Source organism: Salvelinus sp. IW2-2015, linkage group LG17 (genome assembly GCF_002910315.2).
Source record: "Salvelinus sp. IW2-2015 linkage group LG17, ASM291031v2, whole genome shotgun sequence".
Taxonomy (NCBI): Eukaryota; Metazoa; Chordata; class Actinopteri; order Salmoniformes; family Salmonidae; genus Salvelinus; species Salvelinus sp. IW2-2015.
The window spans coordinates 34,153,663-34,171,481 of NC_036857.1; the positions used below are offsets into that span (position 1 = coordinate 34,153,663).

Consider the following 17,819-nt stretch of genomic DNA (forward strand, 5'->3'; position numbering starts at 1 on the left):
GGTTGCGCACATTTGTACGGAATGGGGTGAGTTTACGTTACGTCTAAAATAGCTGATGTTAACTAGCTAGCTACAATCTGGTCCTCCTGTCCCCTCAATCTTAGCTAGCTAGCTACATTTTTACTGCGAATAAATTTTCTGGCGACATCACAATGACAAAAAGGTTTTACTGCTAATTATTCGCCTCCTTTATTAATGTCATGTTTCTCAAATTCAATTTAAATAATTGCATTGAGTAGTAGAACGTTCATTCAGACATCGGCCCTGAAGATAACTTTCAAAAGAATATTGTGCAAAGCGTGAAACCCATGACTAGCATGTCCTTTACTTTTGATAATAGAAAAATAACTATCTAGACACTTACTTCATGAATGGTTGCTGCTGCCGGTTTCAAGCTCCATGAGGCACAACCTTGATGGAGCTGCTGTGAAATCCACGTAAGTACCCGCTGACTAAAGTTAGTATGCATGCATCGCGTACACACGCTTGCTTATGACCGAAGGCACTTGTACAAGATGGAAGAAGTACATGCACGCAATGCATGCATATCAACTGAAGTCAGCAAGTGTTACATGGTTTTGCGCATGAGCCTGGTGATAGAAATTTTTACTTTAGTACTGGCGCTCTGAAAAGTCGGGTAAACAATACTTTCCTGTGGTTATTCAGTCTCATATTTCGACCATCTGAAGGACCAACACCACAGACAACCAGTCCAGTAGAGTAAGTTCAACATTGTAGCTTGTAAGGAACATTAAGATTTTGCAGTCATTAGTTTCAGGCTGTATATACCAATGAATTGTGTATTACAGCCTGATTAATCAGACTAGGACCACACATGTCTGACGTAAATACAGTTGAAGTCGGAAGTTTACACAACCTAAGTGTTTCAACCACTCCACAAATTCTAGTTAACAAACTATAGTTTTGGCAAGTCATCTACTTTGTGCATGACACAAGTAATTTTTCCAACAATTGTTTACAGACAGATTATTTCACTGTATCACAATTCCAGTGGGTCAGAAGTTTACATACACTAAGTCGACTGTGCCTTTTAAACAGCTTGGAAAATTCCAGAAAATTATGTCATGGCTTTAGAAGCTTCTGATAGGCTAATTGACATAATTTGAGTCAATTGGAGGTGTACCTGTGGAGGTATTTCAAGGCCTGCCTTCAAACTCAGTGCCTCTTTGCTTGACATCATGGGAAAATCAAAAGAAATCTGCCTAGACCTCCACAAGTCTGGTTCATCCTTGGGAGAAATTTCCAAATGCCTGAAGGTACCATGTTCATCTGTACAAACAATAGTACACAAGTATAAACACCATGGGACCACACGGCTGTCATACCGCTCAGGAAGGAGACGCGTTCTGCCTCCTAGAGATGAACGTACTTTGGTGCGAAAAGTGCAAATCAATCCCAGAACAACAGCAAAGTTCCTTGTGAAGATGCTGGAGGAAACAGGTACAAAAGTATCTATATCCACAGTAAAACGAGTCCTATATCGACATAACCTGAAAGGCCGCTCAGCAAGGAAGAACCCACTGCTCCAAAACCGTCATAAAAAAAGCCAGACTACGGTTTGCAACTGCACATGGGGACAAACATTTTACTTTTTGGAGACATGTCCTCTGGTCTGATGAAACAAAAATAGAACTGTTTGGCCATAATGACCATCATTATGTTGAGGAAAAAGGGGGACGCTTGCAAGCCGAAGAACACCATCCCAACCGTGAAGCACGGGGGTGGCAGCATCATGTTGTGGGGGTGCTTTGCTTCAGGGGGGACTGGTGCACTTCACAAAATAGATGACATCATGTGGTAGGAAAACTATGTGGATATATTGAAGCAACATCAAGACATCAGTCAGGAAGTTAAAGCTTGGTCGCAAATGGGTCTTCCAAATCGACAATGACCCCAAGCATACTTCCAAAGTTGTGGCAAAATGGCTTAAGGACAACAAAGTCAAGGTATTGGAGTGGCCATCACAAAACCCTGACCTCAATCCTATAGAAAATTTGTGGGCGGAACTGAAAAAGCGTGTGCGAGCAAGGAGGCCTACAAACCTGACTCAGTTACACCAGCTCTGTCAGGAGAAATGGGCCAAAATTCCCCCCACTTGCTGGGGGAAGTTTAACCCAAGTTAAACAATTTAAATGCAATGCTACCAAATACTAATTGAGTGTTTGTAAACTTCTGGCCCACTGGGAATGTGATGAAATAAATCATTATCTACTTTTATTCTGACATTTCATTCTTAAAATAAAGTGGTGATCCTAACTGACTTAAGACAGAATTTTTACTAGGATTAAATGTCAGGAATTGTGAAAAACTGAGTTTAAATGTATTTGGGTAAGGTGTATGTAAACTTCCGACTTCAACTGTAGCTCCCAACAAACTCAGGCTGAGTCCATTGTTTCAATCTACCTTGTTGAAATGTCAATTTAGTTTGAACACAAGGGCAACATCCCTTTTGCTACTGTTAGTTCCAGTTTATCATTTATGAGCTTCAGATTTGTGACCACAACAATTGTACAAGTATGTTTTAGGCCGGGTGTGGCAGCGACGCTAATAGCATTAACATGTGCAGGTGAGAAGCAGCTCTCGAACACACTTCTGCACAGTTTGCTGAGCATTCACTCAAGGGCGTTCTACACAGGGGTTCCCTATTTATAAGAACATAGGCCTAGTAGTTATCAAGATGACTCTGCCTCATCTCTCCATCAAAAGGCAGTTCTGTGAACTGTTCTCCCTGACACTAAACAATTTAGCCGAGTTTCTCAAGGGCATTACACCCTCATATTCCTACCTAATGTTCTGCTTAAAACAATTCACCGGCAGCTCGAGACTCATTATTGAAAGGTGTATCCTCACTGGAGAAATTCCATTAGATCCATCCCATCCATATCATGTCTCAGGCATGTAATTAATAAACTAGCAATTGATCAGAGAGTAAACAAACCTATTCAGATCCTAATACCATGTAAGAACTGGACGGATACAGTTGTGGGTACTTCATGATATTTAACCATTAACGGTTTGATTCATCAAAGTAATGGCTTTAATGGATTGTCCTTTGCCCCATGTATGAACGCAACTTCATATGGGCACTTTGATTTAATTGAACATGTATAGTGTGCAGTATAGTGTGCAGGATAATTAGGTGAGAATCAAACGCTTAAAAAAGTCAGAGCATGAACCTATGCATGAAGAGATTGCCACAAGCCTGGCAATGAGCAGGGTGTAAAATGATTCACTATGACAAATCAAAGCCCTGCGAATCTCTGAGTGTATGTAGAGGCTCACAGCATGTCTCTGTGTCACTCAGACCCCATCTCAGACAGCTCAGGAGCTCCACTACACACCAGGGTCCACTGAGTAAAAGGCATATTTCACCTGAAATTAAAGTTTGCCAGACTTTTTCCATACCTTAAATGTGGTCTAAGTCAAGCTGAACCCATATACCACACCATCTGTGGTTGTAGTTCCCATATGCATTAGGAGACCTTTACAATCTCCAAACTGGAATGAAAGATATATATTTACATAGTGGCTTACATGGTCCCCATCTTCCCTACTCATTTTGACTTCAGTGTGAACTATCCCTTTAAGGAGAACTAATATGGCTACTCATAACAGGTTGCTAGGCAACTGAAAGGATTAGGCTGTCTGTGAGCCGACACTCAGCCCACCGGGGCAATACAATATTACCTCCCCCACCCCTTTTAAATACATTAAGAATTGGGAATTACCAATGCATCCGGAGAGCTCAGAAAGAGGGTTGACTCAATTCTGGGTATTGAAATACTACCTCAGTCAACTCCCCCACATAAGCACAGACTGCATCATATCCATTGCATAACTAGAAACTGTCGAGCTGTAATCTTCAAAATGTGAACAGTACTTCCTACCTGTGCATGCATGCACACTTCCTTATTCAAGTTCATTTGGGTTTGTAAAGTTGATGTGATACAAAAAGTAAACATTAAATACAATGATCAAAAGAAAGGAAGGGCTATGCAAAACAACATAGCATTCAGTCCGAGAAATAAGTTGTTCGATTCAATATTCAGTCTGTGCACTGTTCCGACCTTTAACACACCGCAGGTCTGGTTAATAAGCTAATTGGGTAATGTTATGTTACTATATAAAACCAGCCCGCTTGCCTAGACCATACAGGGACACTGCCATCTTCCCTGCCTCTCTTCTTGAAACAATGATTTGTTTAGAGCATGGAGGGACCTCCAGAGCCTAATCAAGGAGGCTGACATTTTGTATTCAAAAACGGCTTATCAAAGGTCAGAGTATATCCTGAGCTTGGCTTGACTCCCATCCGCTGTAGTGACTGATCAGGATTCTGTAATTTATGGTTGACAAGACATTGAGGGAACGTCCTTATCACAAGGTAGCAGCCCATCAATAACACTCAAGTCACATCCATTCAAATTGGGAAGGGATTGGTCCATTTCATTTCGATCACTTTTTGACCGCAACCCTTTTGATTTGAACAAAACTTTCCATACATATTTCCCATGGTAGAATATATACATATTTCCCATGGTAGAAGTGGTCAGAAAGTGCCTTTTTGGACCTGAATGCCAAAACACTCAGGAGATATAGGTGCTCAAAGTTGATACATTTTGCATACCCCACCATACATACTCTGGACGGTTCTGACTTAGAATATGTGGACAACTACAAATACCTAGGTGTCTGGTTAACTCTTTACCTGATGCATTTGCACACATACCCTTGTCACTGTCCCATATCTCCTTTCCCATTGACATTTATGATAAACATTGATGGGACCAAGTGCTAAGGCTTTATGAAGCCATTATAAACCTAAATAGATGCTCCAGAAATCATTGCAAATGTCATATAAATGCTATATAAAGTGTGACAAGTTTATGCTACTTTTGACAAAGCATCGGATACAAGGACCTTTTATGCCACCCTTTATAAGTTGTAATTCGTGCGCCCATCCCAAAATTGCCTTCGAGCTACCTAAATGGCCCAAGGCTATAATGACAATTTAGACTGTTATTTCATTCACAACATTGCTTTTCCATCTGTGACAGTCAGTGTATAGCAGTTTTGAACATGTAGCATGGGCTATCAGTGTTTGGGAGGCTACTCTGAAAATATAGTTTACAAAGCTAAACAATTACTTCACACGGGAAGAAGTTGAGCTACACTAAAGCTACACTAAAGTTACCCTTATAATTATCAACACAATGACTGCTTGTTTTGTCACGAACTGAAATTAGGCAAACTATTAGAATTTTAGAAACCAGGTCTGTAATGGGGATGGTTTGGGGAATTATTTAAACTAGGCAAGTGAGTTAAGAACAAATTCTTATTTACAATGAAGGCCTACCCCGGCCAAACCCTAACCCGGGCGACGCTGGGCCAATTGTGCGCCGCCCTTTGGGACTTCCAATCACGACCGGTTGTGATACAGCCTGGAATTGAACCAGGGTCTGTAGTGACACTTCTAGCACTGAGACACAGTGCCTTAGACTGTTGCGCCACTCCGGAGGCCACCTCAGAAATTTAACGAGGATCCTATGGAGTTATAATGATGAATTTAGCCTTAAAATACTTTTGTGAAACCGGACCCAGGTCTGTTGATTTCGTATTGAAGACTGTAAACCACCTGTGGAATGTTTAAAGTTTGAATTCCCCATTCACAGCAGTTTCAGTAGTCCAGCAGAACACTTTGGTTTATAGTGTTGGAGTAATTAACTAGTTCAACTTGTAATTTAATGACATTTTACAATTGCTTGTGGTAGTTGAACTAAATTAAAATATTGTTATTGTTTTAATGTTGCATTTGATAACGCTCATAATCTAACGCCTGCCTAGACTCGTAGAATCGCAACATTTTTTGCCCTCCCGCAACACCTTATAACCAGAAGACTAACGCTAAACAGAATCACATGGTTTATCTGCCCCTCTGTAACCACGGATAACTTCAGAACAAAGTTGACTACAAATAAAGTTGCAAGTGATACAATCGATGTATACCATTTTAAACCGAGTTGAACGCATTCAAATAAGTACAGCAGACTGTAGGCCTATTTAAATGATATAAATACATTTCATGTTCAATCGATGAAGTTATTTTTTGTTACTTGTAGGCTGTCTAATTTGTTTCAATATATTTAATTATGATTTAGCGCATTATTACAGGGTAAGCGTTAGAATAAGCCGCATCAATATTTACAGCTATAGGCGATATCTTTCTAGGAGTTGATCCGTCGTCAGTATTGTGGAATAATTTGAAGGTAAGATTTGAAAGGAGAAAGCTGATCCGAGAGCAGCGTTGCCTTTCTTTCGATCCTATGTTACGAATACAATCGAGTGACGGGTCGAGCCTCGAGGACAGAACCGACTTGACAAACACTCACCCGCTGTAGTGCGCTTTAATTTTCACGTACTCCGAGCCCAGGTCCATCATGGATCCGTAACTTGAATGCATTGTAATCCAGGATATAAACTACCAGGCAACTAAACAAACCTGTATCAACAGGCCTCACTTGAAGATAAAAGTTTCCATGGCACATTTGGGATTTACCAATCGATAACTACCAGGTTACGGCGGTGTGTCATGCATGAACTATCCTACTGACTGGCATGCATGGAATTCTCACGTAACATTTAAGATTCGTCATTCTGGACTCGAGCGTTTCCGATGATTGTGTTCGCTATGGTTACCGACGGTACTGGGCGGAGAAAGCGCACTGTCAGGGCTGACTGGCCTGGTCCAAAACACCTGTTGATGATTTAGGATTAAAATATTCCAGTTATTTGGGCCATATATAGTCTTTATGAAATTACTGCTTCAAATTCAGGAAATGCACACATTTATTCTAAGCACTCGAGTTGAAATTTGTGACTTCTGACATTGTTCTTCATTAGCCAAAATGAAATGTAAACGTAAAAACAATGTGGCTTCTAGATTGAGCTGTTCGTAATCCACAATCAGAACGCTACAACTTGTTGCAGATAAAAAATCAGTGGGTGATGACAGTGCACACAAAATGTACTTTTTCGCTTAAGTTTTCATGTACCGAATAAAATGTAAAGTTCAATGTGTTTCCATCGCATTTAACTCTTACGGATAGTTTTGTTGCATTAAATACCAAATGTGTCTACTCTGCCAACAGTTTGCAGATGCAATGCGAGAATATTTTGATTTGTCAAACATCGATCGTCATGTCACCAGAATCAGACCCTCCATATTTAGCCTATTCGAAAGTAGCATCATGATCAGCGTGCACTGTCATCACCCTGTTACGTTCATCATAAATTATTTCATCTGCAGCTTAATAAACTACATGGTTTCCCGAGTAATAGTGGGAGGACCACTCCATACCATTGTGACTACAAATGTGAGAGCTGGTGCTGTTTTTCTAACACTTTTTTGTACTTTTCTTTAATTGTTTTTTAAATTTTTATTTATATGATCCTTATTATATCAATATTTGCGCATAAAAGCATGTCCGCCGTCATTTCTGGCATAATTAATTTTGCCGACACAAAAAGATCGGGCCATGTTGAACGAACAAATTCTGTTGGCTGTCGTGATTTTTTTACTATATAGTATGACTTTACTCGCATAAAAACTATGTATGGAAATATGGTTTGTGGCTGTAGCCTAACTGTTACACTTGTGCGCCATCTTATGGATTGACTGTGTTAATTAATGTCTGAGAATCAAACCATTTAGGCGACTACAGAATCAGTTAACAAGTTTATTTTACATTAGTTAAAACCAACATTTTATTTGACAATTTATTAGCAAAGAAGAAGGCTATTGTGATCTGGGCCCGGTTTCCCAAACGCGTCTGTTTCCCCAAAACCATCGTTAACGTTCCATTTGAAAACGCTCTTAATCTAACTCCTACCTCAGACCTGAGCTGTGTTTGAATACCCATACTAACATACTGTATACTACATACTTAATGAGTATATACACTACTAGTTCATTTTAGAATACTGTAGACTTAATATTTGGTAGTACAGCCAGCCTTTGGTCAGAATAACTGGAATCAAGAACTTCCTATAACCATCAATGAGCTTCCTGCACCTCTGTACTGGCAGTTTGGCCCACTCCTCTTGTGCAAACTGCTCCAGTTCTCCCCGATTAGAAGGGCGCCTTCTCCTAACTGCTGTTTTCAGATCTCCACAAGTTTTCAATGGGATTTAGATCTGGACTCATTGCTGGCCACTTCAGAACAGTCCAGTGTTTTGTCTTGAACCATTCCTGGGTGGTTTATGTAGTGTGTTTGGGGTCATTGTCCTACTGGAAGACCCATGACCTTCAACGGAGACCCAGCTTTCTGACACTGGGTCCGACATTGCGCTCCAAAATACCTTGGTATTTACCTGATTTCATGATGCCATGCACACGTTCAAGGCACCCAGTGCCAGAGGCAGCAAAGCAACCCCAAAACATCACTAGACCTCCATGTTTGACTGTAGGGTAAGTGTTCTTTTCTTTGAAAGCTTAGGACCCCCTTGTGGGGGCCCTAAATGTGGAGTATGAAATAATTTTTACATAACAAATTTTTGCTATCGGTCTTTTTTTTTTACATCTGTTATTAGACAGTGGCAACGCGGAACACTAATTTAACCCACACATTTTCTAGAGGGACGGCTTTAGGCGGAACACAACAGTATCGTACCACATGCATCTGCAAGTTTTTTGTTGTTGAATGATTATGAACATGGTCTTTTGCCTGCTAACGCCTGCAATGCAGTGAAGAAAACGATATGATAACGTCTAATGTGACTGGCCCCTCTAACAGTACAACTGGCCCCAGCTTGGCCCCCCCAGTTGAAATGGGTCTCCTACCATATAACCCCCTTTCATTGAGTTGGCGACAGATGGTGCGAGTTGAAACTGTCGTGCCTTGAAGGTCAGCTTGAATCTGTGTGGCAGTTGATCGAGGTGCTTTCTCCACTATTCGAACAATCCTTCGCTGCAATCTACCATCAAGTTCTCTCTTGCGGCCACGTCCAGTGAGGTTGGCTACAGTGGCATGGGCCTTAAACTTCTTGATAACATTACGTACGGTGGAAACAGGAACATCAAGGTCTTTGGAGATGGACGTGTAGCCTTGAGATTGTCCAGGCTTGGCTATAATCTTGTGTCTGACCTCCTCAGATAATTCTCTGGTTTTCTTTCTTTTGTCCATGCTCATTACGGTACACACAGTGATACAAAACAGGAGAATGAGTCCTTTTCTCTATTCAAACTGGTTGAATATGTGAATTTTATACTGCAGGCACCTTCATCTCACCACAGGTGATTTCAATTCCAAAGTAAATGAGAATCACCTGTGTGAAATCTAATTATTTCTAACTACTTCTAGAAGGTGGCAATAAATATTATCTGGGCCATTTTAGGATTTATTTTTGGAATTAGCTAATATTTAGTAAATTATTCCGATTTTTTTTTGTTTTGTTCAACTGCACACCGAAGACATATATGTGGATACCAAAATATGTTTTAATGTCAACAGTTTTCTGGAAGAAATTGTGCATTATTTGAAAAAACTGAAAGGGTGCCAATAGTTTTGGCCACAACTGTACTTCCAGACACAAATGAGATCACTGATAATTTTACTCGCCCTAGCAGAGCTGGTTAGGCTGTTTTCATGTTATCCAGAGCATTGGTGACTGTAACTGTGCTGCTGGCAACAATTTAATTACACTTTTTTTGCCAACGTTTAATGACATATTAGTAGCCATATTCAATGGGTGTTGAGCGTTTGTAAATAAATTTATTCTGCATTCTGGTACACAGACGAGAGTGCTCTGAAATCGGAGTAGATAGCCAGAGCGAATGTACGAAAGCACCCGAATGTCCATTGAGAACGCACAACGACTATACCATTTAGCTAAGAATGATGGGAATAATCAAGTCAATAAACGTTGGGTAGTTAGATAGCCGATAGTTAATATACTGGCAAGTTTGATGTATAAGTAGCCAACTAACGTTAGGTAGCTAGCTAAAAACATACCGGTACATAATGCTGTAATGATATGCTATGTGGTTCGTAAAGACAGCGTAGCTAACAAATTGTCAGCCAACATTACGTGTAAGGTCATTACTTCATTACATTGCTCAGCATGTTCTTAACATTTGTCATAATTAGTTAAAGCAATTAATTTGTACTTCGGCTGCATATTTTCCTAAATTTTCTTCAAATCTGAAAACCAATGTGAAGCCACACCCATTTCCTGAAGAATTGCATTATGGGCCCTAAAGTATGGAAATCGTGTCCTCTGCGTGTCAAATCAAATCAATTTTTTTGGTCACATACACTTGCAATAACATCTGCTAACCATGTGTAATGAAATGCTTGTGCTTCTAGTTCCGACAGTGCAGCAATATCTAACAAGTAATATCTAACAGTTCCACAACAAATACCTAATACACACAAATCTAAGTAAAGGAATGGAATAAGAATATATAAATGTATGGATGAGCAATGTCAGAGCGGCATAGACTAAGATGCAATAGATAGTATAGAATACAGTATATACATATGAGATGATATGTAAGCATTATTGAAGTGGCATTATTAAACTGACTAGTGTTCCATTTATTAAAGTGGCCAATAATCTCAAGTCTGTATGTAGGCAGCAGCCTCTCTGTGCTAATGATGGCTGTTTAACAGTCTGATGGCCTTGAGATAGAAGCTGTTTTTCAGTCTCTCGGTCCCAGCTTTGATGCACCTGTACGGACATCGCCTTCTGGATGGTAGAGGGGTGAACAGGCCAAGGCTCAGGTGGTTGTTGTCCTTGATCTTTTTGGCCTTCCTGTGACATTGGGTGCTGTAGGTGTCCTGGAGGGCAGGTAGTTTGCCCCCGGTGATGCGTTGTGCAGACCGCAACACCATCTGGAGAGCCCTGCGGTTGTGGGCGGTGCAGTTGCCGTACCAGGCGGTGATACAGCCCGACAGGATGCTCTCAATTGTGCATCTGTAAAAGTTTGAGGGTTTTAGGTGACAAGCCACATTTCTTCAGCCTCCTGAGGTTGAGCCTCCTTCACCACACTGTCTGTGTGGGTGGACCATTTCAGTTTGTCAGTGATATGTACACCAAGAAACTTAACTTTCCACCTTCTCCACTGCTGTCCCGTCGATGTGGACAGGGGGTGCTACATCTGCTGTTTCCTGAAGTCCACAATCTTCTCCTTTGTTTTGTTGATATTGAGTGAGAGGTTATTTTCCTGACACCACACACCGAGAGCCGTCACCTCCTCCCTGTAGGCTGTCAAGCCTACTACTGTGGTGTCGTCTGCAAACTTGATGATTGAGTTGGAGGCTTGTATGGCCACGCAGTCATGGGTGAACAGGGAGTACAGGAGGGGGCTGAGCACGGACCCAGTGGGGCCCCAGTGTTGAGGATCAGCGAAGTGGAGATGTTATTTCCTACCTTCACCACCTGGGGGCGGCCCGTCAGGAAGTCCAGGACCCAATTGCACAGTGCGGGGTTGAGACCCAGGGCCTCAAGCTTAATGATGAGCTTGGAGGGTACTATGGTGTTGTTTGCTGAGCTATAGTCAATGAACAGCATTCTTACATAGGTATTCCTCTTGTCCGGATGGTATAGGGCAATGTACAGTGTGATGGCGACTGCATCGTCTGTGAACCTATTGAGGTGGTAAGCAAATTGAAGTGGGTCTAGGGTCACAGGTAAGGTGGAGGTGATATGATCCTTGACTAGTCTCTCAGAGCACTTCATGACGACAGAGTGAGTGCTATGGGGCAATAGTCATTTAGTTCAGTTACCTTTACATTCTTGGGCACAGGAACAATGGTGGCCATTTTGAAGCATGTGGGGGCAGCAGGCTGAGATAGGGAGAGACAGCTGGTCTGCGCATGCTCTGAGGATGCGGCTAGGGATGCCACCTGGGCCGGCAGCCTTGCGAGGGTTAACACGTTTAAATGTCTTACGTCGGCCACGGAAAATGAGAGCCTACAGTCCTTGGTAGCTGGCTGTGTCGGTGGCACTGTGTTATCCTCAAAGCGGGCGAAAAGCAGGTTTATTTTGTTTAGTTCATTTGTTTTTTGATAATCTGTATGATATTTAATTTATTTTTACTCACATTATTTCCTTTTTTGGGATCCTTATTATTCACCCGCACAGTAGGTGGCGGAATGCACATCAAATTGTTGCAAATGCCATTATACCTATCAAGTCACAAGGCGAGACCCAGATGCAGACACAGGAGGCAGATGGTTGGAGTCTTACAATGTTTAATAATCCAAAGGGGTAGGCAAGAGAATAGTTGTGGACAGGCAAAAAGGTCAAAACCAGATCAGAGTCCAGGAGGTACAGAGTGGCAGACAGGCTCGTGGTCAAGGCAGGCAGAATGGTCAGGCAGGTAGGTACAAAGTCCAGAAACAGGCAAGGGTCAAAACCGGGACGACTAGAAAAAGAAGAATGCAAAAAGCAGGAGAACGGGAAAAACGCTGGTTTTCTTGGAAACATACAAGACGAACTGGCACAGAGAGACAGGAAACACAGGGATAAATACACTGGGGAAAATAAGCGACACCTGGATGGGGTGGAGACAATCACAAGGACAGGTGAAACAGATCAAGGCGTGATAATACAGAAGAAGAAGAACCCCCCCAGGGGGTACCCTGTACCCTCCTGCTTCACAAGTGTTCCCGGACGTCTCGTGAAGTTGCGTCTCTGGGTTTAGAAACTCTATGGCTTGGGGTTTGAGACATCAAGATAGTCTTTCAGTCTGTTTTTTTTCTTCAGTTTGATGCCTAACTAATGAACACCACCTGGAATGGCAACTTGCAGAGGAGGGAGAGGATACACATTATTACTACACGGCTAATAAGGAATACAAAATAAAAAGCTAGCTACATTGGGCTCCGTCTTTGTTGTGCCGAGACATTTATGCTGTCGATCTGTTCTGAGTGGGTTATGTAGATTTATTTCTTAGGTACTGCCGTGCTAAAAATCTTTAAATGGCTACAGTCAGAGTTGTTTACCGTTTTGTAATTATTTCCAGTGTAAAGGTTCACTTCCTGAAAAATATAATTATCATATCAGTCATCCAGTAGCCTATTCATAACAGATAGTAATCTAATTTCACCTCATTTAAAAAAATAAAACATTTGTGCATTTGCAGGTGTCACGTTCCTAACCTTATTTCCTTTGTTTAGTCTTGTTTAGTTGGTCAGGACGTGAGCTGGGTGGGCATTCTATGTTATGTGTTTCTATGTTGGGTTGTCAACTAGCCTGATATGGTTCTCAATCAGGGGCAGGTGTTTTACGTTTCCTCTGATTGAGAACCATATTAAGGTAGGCTGTTCTCACTGTTTGTTGGTGGGTGATTGTTGCCGTGTCTGTGTTTGTGCGCCACACGGTACTGTTTTCGTTCATTCGTTTGTTCACGTCGTTTATTTGTTTTGTAATTTGTCAAGTGTGTTTTTCGTCTTCGTTGCTTTATTAAAAGATATGTATTCAACCCACGCTGCGTTTTGGTCCGATCCATGCTCCTCTTCAGATGAGGAGAAAGACGAGCGTTACAGAATCACCCACCAACCATGGCAGCAGCAGCAGCGGCAGAAATCTCAGGACTCCTGGACATGGGAGGAGATTTTAAACGGAGAAGGACCCTGGGCACAGGCTGGGGAAATCGCCGCCCCAAAGCTGAGCTGGAGGGAGCGAAAGCTGAGCGGCGGCGATATGAGGAGGCAGCCGGCAGCGCGACAGGTACGAGAGGCAGCCCCAGATTTTTTTGGGGGGGGCTAAAGAGGAGTGTGGCTAAGCCAGGTAGTAGACCTGAGCTCACTCCTCGTGCTTATCATAAGCAGCGCGTTACTGGTCAGGCACCGTGTTATGCGGTTAAGCGCACGGTGTCGCCAGTGCGTGCCCATAGCCCGGTGCGCTATAGGGCAGCCCCCCGAAAGTGTCATGGTGTGGGCATCCAGCCAGGGGCGTATTGTGCCTGCTCAGGGCGTCTGGTCTCCGGTACGCAGTTTCGGTCCAGGGTATCCTGCGCAGGCTCTGCGTGCTGTGTCTCCGGGGCGCTGGAAGGGTGCAGTGCGTCCTATGCCTACGCTCCGCTCGTACCGGGCAAATGTGGGAGTGGAGCCTAAGGGAGAGGTGCGCGTAGTAGGCACTAGATCTCCAGTGCTCACCCACAGCCCGGTTCAACCTGTGCTCGCACTCTGGAGGGTCCGGGCTGGAGTAGTATTCCAGCCTGGGGGAGTGGTGCCAAGGCTGCGCACCAGAGCTCCAGTGCTCCCCACAGCCCAGTCCTTCAGGTGCCTCCTATTAACACCAAGCCTCCTGTAGGTCTCTCCAGCCTGGTGGGTTCTGTGGCAGCCCCACGCACCAGGCTGTCTTCCCGTCTCCTCCCTGCACTGTCCGTCTACCCAGCGTCGATGCACTGTCCGTCTGCCCAGCACCGCCTGCACTGTCCGTCTGCGCAACCGCCTGCACTGTCCGTCTGCCCAGCACCGCCTGCACTGCCCGTCTGCCCAACGCCGTCTGAGCTGTCCGTCTGTCCAGCGCCGTCTGAGCTGCCCGTCGTTCCTGAGCCTTCAAAGCCGCCCGTCTGTCTGAGCCTTCAAAGCCGCCCGTCTGTCAGGAGCCTTCAGAGCCGTCCGTCAGTCAGGACCGCTAAGCCGTCCGTCAGTCAGGAGCCGCCAGAGCCGCCCGCCAGACAGGAGCCGCGAGAGCGGCCGCCAGACAGGACCTCCAGAGCCGCCGCCAGCCGGAGCGCCGCCAGCCAGGAGCCGCCAGAGCGCAGCCAGCAGAGAGCGCAGCAGCCAGCAGGAGCCGCCGAGCCGCAGCCAGCAGGAGCCGCCAGAGCCGCCAGCCAGCCAGGAGCCGCCAGAGCCGTCAGTCAGCCAGGATCCGCCAGAGAGCCGTCAGTCAGCCAGGATCTGCCAGAGTCGTCAGTCAGCCAGGATCTGCAAGAGTCGTCAGTCAGCCAGGATCTGCCAGAGTCGTCAGTCAGACAGAATCTGCCAGAGTCGTCAGTCAGCCAGAATCTGCCAGAGTCGTCAGTCAGCCAGGAGCTGCCAGAGCGACCTGTCCGCCGGCGATGCCGGAATTCCCCTCAGTCGGAGCTGCCCCTCAGTCCGGAGCTGCCCCTCAGTCCGGAGCTGCCCCTCAGTCCGGATGCCCTCAGTCCGTGCTGCCCTCAGTCCGGTGCTGCCCTCAGTCCGGTGCTGCCCCTCAGTCCGGTGCTGCCCCTCAGTCCGGTGCTGCCCTTAGTCGGTGGCTGCCCTTAATCAGTGGGGTTAATAGGGAGGGTACCATTAGGAGGAGGCCACGGAAGCGGGAATTAACTATGGTGGGTGGGGACCACGTCCAGAGCCGAGCTGCCACCGTGGACAGATGCCCACCCAGACCCTCCCCTATAGGTCAGGTTTTGCGGCCGGAGTCCGCACCTTGGGGGGGGGGGGTACTGTCACGTTCCTGACCTTATTTCCTTTGTTTAGTCTTGTTTAGTTGGTCAGGATGTGAGCTGGGTGGGCATTCTAATGTTATGTGTTTCTATGTTGGGTTGTCAACTAGCCTGATATGGTTTCAATCAGGGGCAGGTGTTTTACGTTTCCTCTGATTGAGAACCATATTAAGGTAGGCTGTTCTCACTGTTTGTTGGTGGGTGATTGTTGCCGTGTCTGTGTTTGTGCGCCACACGGTACTGTTTTCGTTCATTCGTTTGTTCACGTCGTTTATTTGTTTTGTAATTTGTCAAGTGTGTTTTTCGTCTTCGTTGCTTTATTAAAAGATATGTATTCAACCCACGCTGCGTTTTGGTCCGATCCATGCTCTCTTCAGCCGAGGAGGAAGACGAGCGTTACAGCAGGGACATTCTGAAAAACTGTTGGATTTCTGTCAAGGGAGTGGCTCCTAATCCGTGACCAGGGCTGCATCCAAACAACACTACTACTACACCATCTTCGACGCTCTTCGGATGTGGCATGGCTTGCAAACTATTATAAACTACAAAGAGAAGGACAGCCGCGAGCTGCCCAGTGACACAAGCCTGCTAGACGCGCTAAATGTGTTACATCCGCGCCTGCCACGTCCTCTATGCTCATCCTTGGTCTCCCAAACCTGCAGCCATCCCCCAGTGCTCTCTCCCTCTCCCTCTTTCTCTGTGTGTGTGTGTGTGTGTGTGTGTGTGTGTGTGTGTGTGTGTGTGTGTGTGTGTGTGTGTGTGTGTGTGTGTGTGTGTGTTGTTGTGGTTGAGACAGGTGTGCTGGAGGCAGAACAGAAGCCCACCAGCTGCAACCTGTTCCATAATCAAGACCTCTACAAATACTCAGCCCTGCCACTTCCATGCGGCCAGATCGTAACCTCTGCTCAGTCAATCTGCGGTTTTAGCCGTTTGTTCCTGCATATATCTTCTTTTCCCTTGCCTGATGCTGCCTACCCTTACCCACATTGTAAGTGTAGGCAACAACATATCTGCCACGCTGATCCTCAACACGGGGGCCCCTCAGGGGTGTGTGCTTAATCCCCTGATGTACTCCTTGTTCACCCATGCATGGCCAAGCATGACTCAACACCATCATTAAGTTTGCTGACGACACAACGGTGGTAGGCCTGATCACCGACAATGATGAGACAGCCTATAGGGAGGTCAGAGACCAGGAAGTGTGATGCCAGAACAACAACCTCTCCCTCAATGTGATCAAGACAAAGGAGATGAACGTGGACTACAGGAAAAGGAGGGTCCGAGCACACCCCCATTCTCATTGACGGGGCTGTAGTGGAGCAGGTTGAGAGCTTCAAGTTCCTTGGTGTCCACATCACCGACAAACTATTATGGTCCAAACACACCAAGACAGTCGTGAAGAGGGCACGACAACACCTATTTCCCCTCAGGAGACTAAAAAGATTTGTCATGGGTCCTCAGATCCTCAAAAAGTTCTACAGCTGCACCATCGAGAGCATCCTGACTGGTTGCATCACTGCTTGGTATGGCAACTACTCTGTCTCCGACCGCAAGGCGCTACAGAAGGTAGTACTTCCTGCCATGCTTCCTGCCATTCTGGACCTCTATACCAGGCAGTGTCAGAGGAAGGCCCTAAAAATTGCCAAAGACTCCAGCCACCCTAGTCATAGACTATTTTCTCTGCTACCGCACGACAAGCGATACCGGAGCGCCAAGTCTGTCACTTTACCCCTATCTACTAATCTGTACCCCCGCACATTGACTAGGTACCAGTGTCCCCTGTATATAGCTTCGCCATTGTTATTTTATTGTTGCTCTTTTAATTTTGACTTTAGTTTATTTAGTAATTTATTTGTTTAGAGAATGCCAAGAGAGTGCAAAGCTGTCATCAAGTCAAAGGGTGGCTACTTTGAAGAATCTGAAATATAAAATATATTTTGATTGATTTAATACCTTTTTTGGTTACTATATGATTCAATATGTGTTATTTCATAGTTTTGATGTCTTCACTATTATTCTACAATGTAAAAAATAGTCAAACTAAAGCAAAACCCTGGAATGAGTAGGTGTGTCCAAACTTTTGACTGGTACTGTAGATGACATTGATTTTAGTGTTGGCAAATTGGCTTAGTCTCGTAGCTAGGACCATATAAAACGTAACTTGCTTCATAAACATATTGGGAATTCTGAAATTAAATAAATGACCAAACTATAAAACTAGCTAGTCAGTTATGGGTAACTGTAGCTGGGTCAATTTCACAAAACAGTACCATTTGGACCATGCAAAATTTTACATTTTTATTTCAGAATTTGTATTCCTTTCATGTTTTATTATAAAAAGGAAATATTAGACTTGTAGAAA

The 17,819-nt window shown here is 44.3% G+C and overlaps 1 protein-coding gene across 1 annotated transcript in view; it reads right to left on the reverse strand.

Moving 5' to 3' along the window:
* Positions 1–6,839, reverse strand: part of LOC111977153 (protein kinase C, zeta) — a 138,742-nt gene extending 131,903 nt beyond the window's left edge. Inside the window, 1 exon segment of the mRNA XM_024006473.2 lies at positions 6,408–6,839. Within this exon segment, the coding sequence (XP_023862241.1) occupies positions 6,408–6,478 (71 nt within the window). The 5' untranslated portion in view covers positions 6,479–6,839.
* Between the last annotated feature and the right edge of the window lie 10,980 nt (positions 6,840–17,819).